The sequence below is a fragment of the Typopeltis vanoorti genome, chromosome 19, assembly GCF_054136105.1.
Source record: "Typopeltis vanoorti isolate ZY-2024b chromosome 19, IOZ_Tvanoo_1.0, whole genome shotgun sequence".
Classification (NCBI taxonomy): domain Eukaryota; kingdom Metazoa; phylum Arthropoda; class Arachnida; order Uropygi; family Thelyphonidae; genus Typopeltis; species Typopeltis vanoorti.
Genome location: NC_143567.1, coordinates 104,272,556 through 104,286,251, shown reverse-complemented (window position 1 = coordinate 104,286,251; position 13,696 = coordinate 104,272,556). Strand labels below are relative to the sequence as shown.

General features: G+C 35.7%; 1 protein-coding gene across 1 annotated transcript in view; it reads right to left on the bottom strand.

Moving 5' to 3' along the window:
* Positions 1–13,696, bottom strand: part of Pdss2 (Decaprenyl diphosphate synthase subunit 2) — an 87,437-nt gene that overhangs the window by 48,346 nt on the left and 25,395 nt on the right. The window contains exons 3-4 of the mRNA XM_090409419.1: positions 10,971–11,219; positions 2,586–2,753 (exon numbers count right to left, since the gene is read on the bottom strand). Coding sequence (XP_090265545.1) covers positions 2,586–2,753; positions 10,971–11,219 — 417 coding nt within the window. The remainder of the gene's footprint in view (positions 1–2,585; positions 2,754–10,970; positions 11,220–13,696) is intronic.

Below are 13,696 nucleotides of genomic sequence, written 5' to 3'. Positions count from 1 at the left end.
CCCTATAAATCATACCTGCTGTCAGTCAAGTTCCATGAGTACATGGAAGCAATTTATTAAAAATATTGTTAGCATTAAGAATATATCAGAGAAGATTAGATATAACAGAAAAGAGCTTTATCATAGCAACTTTGATCCAAATTAATCTGCTGTTTGCAGAAACTAGTACTGCTGATAGCATTACTAGTTTACTAGATGATAGCAATGCTAAAAATTTTTCTGACGAGCAGTTTTTTTTTTTTTTTTTTTTTTTTTGATGCTGTGAGAACTATAACCATTAGATAAGGTGTGGTGTTATTTGATTAAGTTCTGCTGTAAGAGGACCATTAGAACAAAAAGGTTATAGGTGCTATTGGTTAGTGTTTTAATGATACCATATTGTTGAGAGGGGGGAGGATGAGGGGAAAGTTTGCGAATGTATTTGCCTGTGCGGGTGGGCTTTCTGTATACTGAAAAGTGCTCATCACCAAGGCATCTAAAAATGCTAAACTTGTTAGTTTTTTCCATGATAACCTGGATTCCAGGGTAAAGACTATTGAGGTGAGAGAGGAAAGAGTAATGTGCCTGGGCCAAATGAGGAACACATCGTCCACATATCTTAACCAAATAGGTTTAAAAGGGCTTGTTTTTCAAAATATTCCAAAAAATTGATAAGGGAGAAGAAAGAAGAACCTATAGAGGTATCCTCTGTTTAAGTTTTGTGCTTCCAAGAGCAAAAGAGATCCAGAATGAATAACAAATGAAATATAGATTAGCAATATCAGGAAGGAAAAAAAATTAATCACTAAGGCATCATTTAAACAGATACCAGTAACCATGAGGTGACAAAGCTAAGTAAAGTATCTGTATTATTAATGCTAAAAATGCACAACAGAAGTTTTAAAAGGATAGCTTTTTATATAAAAAGTTTATATATACAAGTATTACAAAAAGGTAGAACTTTTCCATCCTTATCCAAATGTCTGGGCCTTTCAGATTTCTCTATCTTTACAATTTTGCTATATATCCTTCACTGGCTGAAAAAAAATTTCTTCAGATTTTGTCACCGAAGGTTTGGTTCTTGTTCAATTTTTTTTTCTTTCAATATATTCCAGTCAGTCAGCTTTAAGAGCTAAAATGAAAGTCTCATGAAAAGTAAAATTAATCATCAATGTACTTTAGTTCTTCTGCAAGTTCATACTCCATTTATCTGTTACACCAATTATTCAATCCTTTTATCACAGATTTCAATATCTGACTTTACTTTTTGTCCTAGTTCTCTGGCAAGGAACAGCCAGGTTCTTATTGAACTAAAGATCTCGACTGGCATTATGCAAAATGTACTATTATTTTAAGGAATATAATTTCATCACTTGAGTCTCTCACACTAGCAACCCATTCCTCTTTATTCAGTATCTGAGTTGATACTCCCTCCCACCACCACCAAAAAAAAAAAAAAAAAAAAAAAAAAAAAAAAGTGTGTGAGAAGGAAGGTGATGAGATTGAAATTTGGAATCTGTGGATGGTTCTCTCATTCCCTAAATGCTACATAAAAAAAAAAAAAAAAAAAAAAAAAAAAATACAGAGAGTATAAAGGAAATTCATTTTGGCAAATGCTCCTTATAATAAAGTATTCATGCTAGATATGCTAGCAAAATTGGTTCAAAAATAAATCTAGCATTAATGCTATGTCCAACATGTTTTCAGCCACATATCTGAAGATACCATAATTTGCTCTACTTTCCAACAATATACTGATTGCAGTTCCATTTATAGGATGGATTTGCATATTTTCTTTTTCTAACTTTGCAAGAGATGAACTGGGAATGCATGGGGAAAAAAAAAATTATACAGCCAATTCTAATTATTATATCACACATATAAGAACTGAAAGAAGTTTGTTGTAATGAAAGATGTTATAGCAAATTTCCTTAGAATAGAACAACACTGACGCTGTATGACTTTGGACAGGATTTGACAACAGTCTCTTATATGGAATGCATTCTCTAAGATGATATTTGCTAGAAAGTTGACTGTACTTAACATGTTATCTTTAGATTTAAGGAAGTTAGTAACTGAACAAACTTTAAGCCTGTCTCAAATTAGGAACATCTGCATTGCCAATTTTAAAGGGTTATATTTTTTCAATAACTAAAATTACAACAACTGCTGGTTATATGTGACTAATGAAATAAATATATATTTAAAAAAAAAACTTGTTATATTTCTTTGGGGGAGACTAAGGCCATGGAAGAAATGTATTATGTCTCCTATTTATGTGTTCACCAGCCAGTTTCTCTTTTGCTAGTATAGGAATCATGGTTTCCATGATGAATAAACTTTATCATCCATACATAACTATCTAACTCACATTCAACTGAGAAGCACTTATAAATGCTCCTCACATCTTAGATGGGATTCAAACACAGCATCTTTCCAACAGAGAAGAATCATTTTCATGACAACATATTGCAGATGTATATACAATGTTTATACAAAAGTACTATTTTAAATTATAATTTTTTTATTATAATTTAAAACAACAAAATATATATATGGAATACAACCATTTTCTTAAATATCAAATAACAGCAAAAGGCATTCACCATCTTGAAGTCCAACTTTTCTACTGAATCGGCACCGTTGCTACGAATATAATGCAACAAGGCTGGATCTTCTTCAAGATGAAGAACAACTGGAAGAGATGTAAGATCAAAAGCAGTACCTGGTGGATGACGATAAATATCTGTGAATATCTGAAGATCAGAATGAACCTGAAAAGTAAATTTAAAATAAGAAGACCATCCTGCCTACCTGAGATATATAAACATATTTAATATACATTGAGAATTTTAAACTTCTGATCCAGATGGATATTTATATACTTCCACACTACTTATAAATGTACTTTTCATTTAAACCTGTCAGATTGTGGTCAGGTTGAATTTGTAGCAGCAACTAACTTTCTATACCTTAATTCAAAGTTTGGAAATAAGCTTCCTTTTGCATGTATTTTATAAAAATTGGAAAGCACAAATACAGGTATCCCTCGATGTTACCACGTATATCAAAATCACATTAATCAAATCTAATAATCAATGGTAAAAAGTACAATTCGTCCCTGATCGATTACTGTACTAGTAGTTCATTTTATATGGTACTCTTTCAGGAAAGATAAAAAATGAATGCAAAGTAAATGTTTAATAAATGCTTGTACCTTCATTATTTACTGCAATTTTTTTTTATCAAAAATGTTATCAAGATTTGTTCAAAGTTTTAGTTTTTTTCTTATCAGCATAAATTCTATGATAACAAGCAAAATGACTCTCCAAACCTCGGCAAACAAGCATTCTTCAATTAACACCTGGATCCATATCCATTAGTTGCTGCTTAAACGATTCTAAAACTGCGAAATATTCCATCCACTTCTTTGATTATCATCTCCTTTGGAACCTCATCTTCACATTCTATTTATTCGTTGTCTTCATATGCGCGTTGTTCTTCAGTTTCAAGAAGATACCGAAATCTCTTGAATTTGAATCCAATAATTCTTTAACAGCATCTGCATCAACACCATCAAAACCAAGGTCTTCACCAATTGCAACAATTTCTTCAACCACTTTGTTCACAGGATTTTGAAAACCACCGAAGTCATTAATGCATTCTGCAAAAGGTTGTTCCAAACACATGCAACTAGAAGACACTTGCTCCCACGAGTCATGAATATTTTCAATTGCGTGTTTAATGTTAAATTTTTTCTTAAATTCTTGGGGCATAATCACATTTTCTCCCGTTGTTGTTTCTACTGCCTTTGAGAATGTCGTTTTAAGATAATAGGCTTTGAAAGTTGCAATGACGCCCATAGGTTGCAGCAGTGATGTCATATTTGGTGGGGAAAATAAAACTTTTACGTTCTCACACAGATCATTAAGAGAATTTGGATGACCATGAGGCTAGCAGCCTCGTGGCATGAGCATGATTTTGCATGGTAAATTTAAAGGCACATTAATCAAACTCTTCCCACGTATATCAAGGGATTGCCGCAATTAATTTCGCCGTGATAATCAAATCCGCATTAAGCAAGGGATACCTGTATTTACAAATGCTAATGACAATTAGAATCTTTTTCTTACCAATGCTCACCTATTTATAGTAAAAATGAAATGTCGATTTTTTTAAATAAAAAAATTCCTTTACTGAAAAAAAAATCATATACAAGATATGTAAAAAAAAAACCTCAGCAATTCTATTTTAAAGGAATCTTATTACAGTAAACATTCTGCTCCACTACAATAAACTATTCATTTGATCTCTACAAGTCTGCAAGAGTGAGTTGAATGTATTATGATAAGTTGATGATAAATTATAACACAACTACTTGCAATAGGTTGGAATAATCAGATAATGGAACTGGAAAGGAATATTTGTAGCATACACCTGTTTTCCATATACACTTGCAATGTAATTAGTAAATATCTTGGATAATTAATTTACTATTAATACAATGTAATTTTACTTTACTACTAATACAATGTAATTTTACTTTACTACTAATACAATGTAATTACAGAAACTAGAACTAACACTATGTGATCAATGAATAACATGATCCTGTTAATTAAGTTTACTTTTGTATTAGCAAAATGTAACTAAAGAAACTTGGCTATATATATTTATAATAAAATGGTTTCAATGGTTTTAAAATATTATGGTAAAAGTGATCCTTGTTCAGGATCTAAACAGCAGAGTAGGAAATTAATCCTTATAGGCATGTAGAAACATTTGAAGAAAAGGGCAGGGCTAATAATAATGGTGAGTACCTGGTAGATTTCTGCTCAGAATATGGACAAGTCATTACCATGGTGTTACAACCACCATGTTCCAAATTCACATCAAGTGAAGATACAAAAATTAAGAAAAGCCTGACTGACTATGTTATTTTTGATAGTGATAACTTTGCTGGTTCAGGATACAAGAGTGTACAGAGAATTTGAAACTAGAAGTGATTATCACTTAGTTTTAAATAGGATAAAAATGAAAATTATGTTGAAAAGAACAATGTGCAAGAAAGTTTTGAAAATAATTAAAGTTGAGCAGCTTTCACAGGTAAACTATATACTCAACTATACAAGTTATTCAAGAAAAAATTAAACAAAAAATGAAAAAAGAGAGAAATTAGGTATTAATGATCCATCTCTAATTAATTCCATTCTATTTCACAAAAAAGTTCAATTTCTCCTGTTTACATTTTCTACGTATATTTTCATGGACACTGTTCTTAACAATTGGCATCAGTAATTCCTCTACTCTCTCCTAAACCCAATAATATATGTGCAGTAGCTGTGGTGTCAATGGGGCATTATATCAAGCAATACTTAGTCTTCATTTGAGTTGTAAGTCAGCAGTTAGAATTAAAGGAAGTACAGGAGATGGTTTAATGTTAAATCTGGTGTGAGACAAGGATGTACATTATCCCCTCTGTTATTCATTATCTATATGGATCACATTATGAAGGAAAGTGGTATTAAACATGATATCAAAATTGGAGATGTTAATGTCAGCTCTTTGCTTTATGCGGATGATGTTATACTTCTAAATAAATCTGCTACAAGTCTGCAAGATTCTCTGACTAAATTGAATAGTTGTTGTAATAGATATGGTATGAAGGTCGGCAATAAAAAGACAAAGACGATAAAAATAGGCAGAATCATTGAAAACGTCAAGTGTGTTGTGAATGGAGAACCTGTGGAACAAGTGAAACATTTCTGCTACTTAGGCACGATTTTTAGTGAAGATGGTAAATTCAATATAGAAATAGACAACAGAATCAGCAAAGCTGGTATGGTGGGAAGTCAATTGAATAAATTCATATGGAATAAGAGAGAAATTAGTCAGAACACTAAATTATCTGTATACAAGACAGTGTTTCAAACCAGTTTTAACTTATGGATCTGAGAGCTGGATCAGAAGTAAAACACTTGACCAAAGACTAGAGACCACAGATATGAGAGTCCTGAGAAAGATTAGAGGCGTGAACAGATGGCATCAATGGCAATATCATATTAAAAATGAGCATATTAGGAAAGAACTTGACATTGTCAGCATCCAGGAATGCGTTAGCAGAGCTAATCTCAGGTGGTATGGTCACTTAAACAGAATGGGCAAAGAAAAATTAGCAAATTCTATGCCAGGTTGGCAGCAAAACGACCCAGAGGAAGACCAAGATATAGGTGGATTGATACAGTACAAAGTGCCTTAGACGATAGAAATATAAGATCTGATAAGGTTGGAGTCTTGACAAGTAACAGACTGATTTGGAGGAAAATTGTAGATAGGAAGTTAGTAATGATGTAATTTTTTTCATGTAGTACTATCATATCCTGTACACCCCTTGAGGGTACATGGCAGGAATTTGATGATGATGTCTTAGCTACATCTTTGTATAACAGAATTATGTTGCCCTCCTTCCACTTAGGAACAGTGTTCATGGAAAGACTCGAGTTGAATTCAAACTAGAGATATTAAAGCTCTTACAATAATTATATTCCAACTCATTCATTTCACTACTTCTATCGCTTTATTTATTTCACCTCAGTAGTCACAGAACTAATGGAATCCACCTGGGATATATACCTTACTAAACTCATGAGAAAATAAAGGTGAATGATCTGAAAGTGTTAAAAAATATTGCAAAATATTTAAGAAAACACAATGAAAGGAGTGGATGAGATATAAGAGATTTTTTTGCCCGCTAGAGGGCCAGACGGTTGGTCATGTTTTCAGGGAGCTCCCGAAAGGTAAGGATAATTTTGAATGAAAATTAGAATATAGATTAAAATCGTAACGTAATATTGTCTAATTTTGGTAGCTTGTGGTGTAAATTCCGTTATTTAATTTAGTATTTAACGATATGTTTCATAGATTTGAATATGGCGCCAATGCGACGTAAGACAATGGCATCCAAAAATACGACGGCATTGTTCAAAAACTATAATGTGAGAGAATTTGTCCAATGTGATGTGTGTGGAATGTATGCATTCCCGAATGAGGCTGGAGTTTGGATTGAAAGTGATAGTGGTGGGAGAATGTACAGAAAGTGTAAGCAAAGTGAGGAGTTAAATTATGTGTCAGGTTTTGAGACAGCTATGGTTGAAGAAAGCCAGAATGTGAGTGAAAATAGTGGTTTGATAGGGAATTGCGAAGTACAAGATGGCAATGAGAGCGGTGATCTAAGAAAGAGTGAGAGCAACTATACAGAGAGAGAAAATGGTTTGAATGATAAAAAAAATGAGGAATTATTTGTAGGAAGTGAGATCACTAGGTTGCACGCAGTGATACAAAATGCGCAGCGGCAATTAGAGCACCTGCAAAACTCTTTCCAGAGTGATTCGGCTAACGTAAATAACCAGCGTAAGAGTGGGCGAGTTTCTGAAATGAAGGAAAGAGTGTTGTATGGTGACTCGTTATTAAGAGGAGTGACAGATGGGAGTGTAACTAAATCGTACTTACTGGGTGCGAAATTTAATGATGTAAGTGAGAGTATTAGAGTGCAAAAACAGAGGGTGAAAGAATTAATAATTGTGGTGGGTACAAATGAATTGAAAGGTGATAAATTTTTTATGAGAGAGGACTTGAAAGTATTGTTAAAGGTAGCAAAAGAAAAGAGTGACAGAGTTAGAATGGTGAGTCTGTTGCCACGGTATGACAGAGAGGAGTTTAGAAGGAGGGCCACAATCGCAAATGACATTATGCGCAGGTTATGCAGACGGTGTGGTGTGGAATTCGTGGAAGTGTGGAATGAGTTTGATGGACGAAAGGACTCATACAAGATGGATGGCCTGCATTTGAATGGACTTGGTGTGCAAAGACTGGAAAAAGTGTTGCTGAATGAAGTGAAAATGGATGTGCAGAACCAGGAAAACTAGAACTACCTAGGATGGGGGGGGGAGTGGATATGCAGACATCAGTGAGATAGTTGAGTGTAAAAATGTATATAATGTACCTGAGCAAGCACTAAGGACAAAAAATGGGAATGGGACATTTAGAATAATGCATCAAGATAGGGGTGGGACAAAGGGATCACTGCATTTCATGTATACTAATGCCAGGAGTATTAGGAACAAGAAGGAAGAATTTTTGGCCTTGATTGGCTCTTCCTGGCCACAGGTTATTGGCATTAGTGAAACATGGCTGAGGAAAGATGATATAGTTAGTGGGATAGAATGTGTAGGTTATAGTGTGTTTAGGAGGGACAGAGAGAATAAAATGGGGGGAGGGGGTGTTATTGATGATAGCTGATGAACTGCAGCCAAGGAGAATTGAAGTTGTATTGCAGGATAGTGAAAGGAGCTCATCTGAGGCTATTTGGTGTCAGATTGAGACTGGCAGAATAAAATATACAGTTGGGTGCTGCTAGAGACCAGGTGATGGAATAGATGATGGAGATAGTATGCATAAACAAATTGATGAAATGAGTGGAAGGAGGGTAATTATTATGGGGGATTTTAATTATGGTAACATTGATTGGAAGGAAGAGAGGACACATATGAGGAAGGAAATGGATTTTATTCAATTATTAAGGGATAACTATCTGAGACAGCATGTAATTGAAAATACTAGGGGTGTGAGAGTGCTTGACCTGGTAATAGCATCTCACAATTTGACTGTAATGAATATGACCATGTTGCCACCGATTGGTGAGAGTGATCATAAGGTCTTGACCTGGGAGGCGGCTAAAGGTGTGGAATTTTTGATTAAGACAGGGTATATGTGGCATTACCATGCTGGCAAGTATGACAAGCTTAGGAGATTGCTTGGATCAGTGCCATGGCATGTACAACTGCAAGGGCTGGATGTCGATAGAGCATGGAAAGTGGTCAAGGAGCATTTACAGGAGGTTATGGCTGATTGTATACCTAGGGTCCGAATAGTAAAACAAGTAGGGGTTAAATGGATGAATAACACCATTAAGCTTGAGCTGCAAAAAAAGAAACAACTGTGGAGGGAATTTAAAGAAAGGGGTGACCTGCAAGCACACGAATGGTATAAAGTGCAGGCCAGAAGGGTAACGAGTGTGGTAAAAACAGCAAAAGCCGATTATGAGAGGAAACTAGCTATGCAAGCAAAAGAGAATCCCAAACAGTTCTTTCAATATGCTGCAAGCAAGAAAAAAACTGTACATGGCAAAATGATTTTAAGGAATGATGATGGTAAGGAGGTCACTGAACAAGTCGATATAGTGGAGTTACTGAGCGCACACTTTGCAAAAGTATATCATCCAGGTGGTGACATTGAAAAAATGAAGTAACATTAGTTTGTACGGGAATTGTGATGAATGAAGTGGAGGTGAATAGTCTATTACAGAACCTTAATGTGAATACATCTGCGGGATTGGATGGTATACTGGCACGGGTCTTGCGTGAAGCGGCTAAGGAATTATCAGTGCCCTTGACCATGTTGTTTAATCTGAGTCTTGGGTCTGGTTTAGTCCCGAAGGCGTGGAAAGAGGGGAAAATAGTTTCACTGCATAATGGAGGATCCAAGACTATGGTTGCAAATTACCGACCGATCAGCATATCAGGAGTTGTTGTCAAGGTCTTGGAGAAAGTAGTCAAGAGAAAAATAATTAAAAAAAATAACAGGAATGGATTGATGAAAATGAGATACTGTACAGGGGACAGCATGGCTTTGTAAAGGGTAGATCATGCCTGAGTAACTTGCTCAAGTTTTATAACAAGGTGACGGCTGAACTGGATAAGGGAAACAGGTTTACAGTGATACTGCTGGACCTGGCAAAGACGTTTGACAGGATACCACATGGAATTCTAATCTGTAAACTACAACATATGGGAATGGATATAGGGTTGGTGAGATGGATAGGTGGGTGTTTGATGAAGAGATATCAAAGAGTGGTTTATTCAGGAGTGGAGTCCAAAAGACGGCCTGTGACTAGTGGGGTGCCACAAGGTTCTGTTCTTGGACCACTGCTGTTTAATCTGTTCATTAACGATATAGGGAAGGATCTAAGTGGAACAGTTCATTTGTTCGCTGATGATGCAAAGTTGGGGAGGGCGATAGTGAATGCAGAAAATGTCAAAGTCTTGCAGGATGACTTAGGTAGATTGGAGTTCTGGGCTAAGGAGAATGGATGTCAATTTAATGTGACAAAATGTAAGGTTATGCATTTTGGGGTGAAAAGATTAGCAGCAGTATACCACATGGGTGGAACTGTACTCCAAGAGATTGATGAGGCCAGGGACTTGGGGGTGTTGGTGGATAGGGAGATGTAGTTTGGAAAAGTGGCCAAATCAGCTCATCAAATCACTTGGTTGCTGAAGAATACGTTAACAAGCAGAGACAAGCAGGTTATTGTTCCTCTGTATCGAGCCTTAATAAGACCCCATCTCGACTACTGTGCCCAGATTTGGTCACCTAGGTGGGGAGGAGGTTGAGAGGATCCAGAGGCGAGTGACAAGATGATAGCAGGTCTCTGGAATGAACTTTACAAGAACAGGTTGAGGATTTGTGGGTTGCAAAAATTGGTTGATAGGCGGAGGAGGGGAGATATGATTGAGACATTCAACTTACTGAAGGGTTTCTATAAAATTAATTCAGAAGATATTTTTGAAAAAAAAAAAAAAAAAAAAAACGAGGACTTGTTTTATATGATATTTGGAATTCTCTAATTCATTAATTATCTAATCTCTAAACACTTTACCAACAAACCTCTAATAACTCTACACAAGAATAAATGATACACATTCAGTCACTACCTGCATCTTACTGCTCTATGTTGAATATTAACAGTTTATTATCATATTTAACTATGCTCCATCCTTCTTGTTTACAGATATTTACATTTTTAGATCCTAAGAACCTATGAGTCACTTGAGTAAAACTAGTCAGAACTTTATCATTGTTTCTGTGAACACTGAAATTACTAACAAATTCCAGTTAAAAAAAAAAAAAGATTAACTTTAATGAAATATTACCTGCCAAGCAAGACCAATATTTTTGCCAAATTCAAAACCTTTCTTTTGCATAGTCTCATCATGTCCAGCAAGTTCTAAAGTAGCCTGACAGCTACGTGCCATCAAGCTACTATTCCAAAGAAAATGTTTCTCTTCCCAATCATCAACCTTCATTCCTGGGGTAGGAATTGGATTTCCTAGATTGTCTTGCTCTTCTAAAAATTCTGCTTGCATGAAATCACCAATAGCTTTTGATATGAGATCAACCACCTAAAAACACAATAGTATTTATTAATGAAGAAGTTTTTATCATATGAAGACTTCATAAAAAACAAAGAGTGCCCATACACATTTTTGTTTATTTTTGCTCACTCCATGATAAGCATAAAATATAGAAAAACTTTTTTTTTTGTTAAAAACAACATGATTTAAACAGCTAATACAATTATAAAAATGCAAGTTCATTTCAGTCTTAAGTTTGTTTTTGATTCTTTTTAACAATGCCATATTATAAAACACTTTTATCAGTAAAATTGCATTACTATTATAATATCAGCGATAAAAGGATTAAAACTATAAAAATATGCAGAAAATAGAAACACATCATCATTCTAAGTAATGCATTTATTTAGATGATAATTTTTTAGGGGAGAGAACAAGTCAGACTATTATTATTATATATTGGCCAGCAATAAAGTTGCTGGCCTGGTTACCGTATCCACTCTCCAGTCAAAAGGCTGCAGGTTCGAATCCTGCCATGGGCATGGATGTTTGTGATTGTCTTTGGAAGTACTAGTGGTGGTGGGCGATAGAAGGCGTTGGTGGAGAGTTGTAGAGCAGATCTCATCCCTCGATGAGTCTTTGGACTCCCTGGAGGTGTCACATAATAATAATAATAATAATAATTATTATTATTATTATACGGGCACCTCCATGGAGTCTGAAAACTCATTGTGGGAGACCCAATCTATCCACAATTTATCATACCTCTCCTTGAACCCATTAACAGAAAAAGCACTCACAACCAACTCTGACAACCCATTCATTTCATTCACAACTCTCCAAGCAAAAAATCTACTCCTCACACCCTTACTGACAACACCTTTATTCAACTTCCAGGGATGACCCCTTGTTCTGGTCCCTCTAACCAAGTACTGAAACATTTCCCCTGCATCTATCCTATAAATTCCTTTAAGCAACTTAAATGTTTCTATCATATCCCCTCTTTTTCTGCTATCAACCAACTTCTGCAATCCACACATCTATCCACCACAGGGAACTTTTCACAGGCTTCTCACCATCTTGGTCACTTGAATCCTCTCCACTGCTTCCTCATCCCCAAGAAACTCAGGAGATCAGACTTCAGCATAGTAATCCAGATGTGGGTGTATCAAGACCTTATAAGAGGAATTACAACTTCCTTATCTCTACTTGTTAATGTGTTCTTCAATAGCCAAGTAATCTTATGGGCTAATTTAGCAACCTTAGCAATATGTTCTCTAAACTTTAACTCTCTGTCTACCACAAGCCCTAAATCTCTAGCTTCATCTATTTCTTGGAGTACAGTGCCATCAATGTGATACACAGCTTGTAATCTATTTATCCTAAAATGCATAACTTTACATTTCTCGACATTTAAACTGACACCCAGATAACTTTTGCCAATACTGACAGCCTATTTAAATCTTCCTGCAAACTCTCCACATCGCCTGCATTATCGTGGTGCAATAAGAAGCCATTCTTCAGCAATGGACGCTTCCTTTTGATGTGCTGTACCATTGTCCGTAAAACATCCGCATAGTATGAGCCATTTACAGTATTCCTGGGTTCTACAGCTTGTTGGTAAACAATGGCTTCGTAGTCAAAAAACATTATGGTCATAACTTTACCAGCCAATTTTACAGTTTATGCTTTCTTGGGGGTAGGCGAAGATGGATGCTTCCATTCACTGCTTTGTTGTTTCATTGTAGGGTCATAGTGATACAACCAAGCTTCATCTGCTGTAATGATGTGTTTTAAGAAGTTGTCACCTTCTTGTTCCAGTCTTTCTTTCCATTCTGTGCACACACATCCACTCAATGCTGCATTTGCTCTAGTGTCAAGAGTTTGGGTGCAAACACGTTTTTTCAGTCCCAAATGTTCAGACATGATTGAGTGAACACTTCCCACAGAAAATATTCAGAACACGCAGCTGGCGTACTGTAATTCTGCGATCCTCCTTGATGATAATCGTTGCTGTGTTGATCATTGTCTCTGTGATGGATGTTGAAGGTCTTCCCTCACGTTCAAGATCTTCCACATTTTGCCTTCCTTAAAAGTTTTATGCCAGCGAAAAACACTTGCCCTCGACATTGCTTCATCGTGGAAAGCTTCGCATATCATGTTAAAAGTGTCCGATGCCGATTTTTGCAAACGCACACAAAATTTAATCACATAACGCTGTTCCAAGGACGCTTCCATTTCGACGACTAATCGCGGCTCGTAGGTGCGCCAAAACAAGCTTGCATTTAGTCACATGACACTCTGGCACATCAGCCCATATACGCCATCTATCAACCTCTTTTATTAATACAGACAGCAACATTTCTTTATTCCACAGAAATTAATATTGTGATGAGTGGTTTCGCGACAGTAAAATTAGTCATTACTTATTGAACAGCCCCCGTATTATAAAAAGTTAGTAAATTACTAAGGCATGACCAACCCTTCACAAAGCCATGTTGATCCTCATACACGATCACATTTTT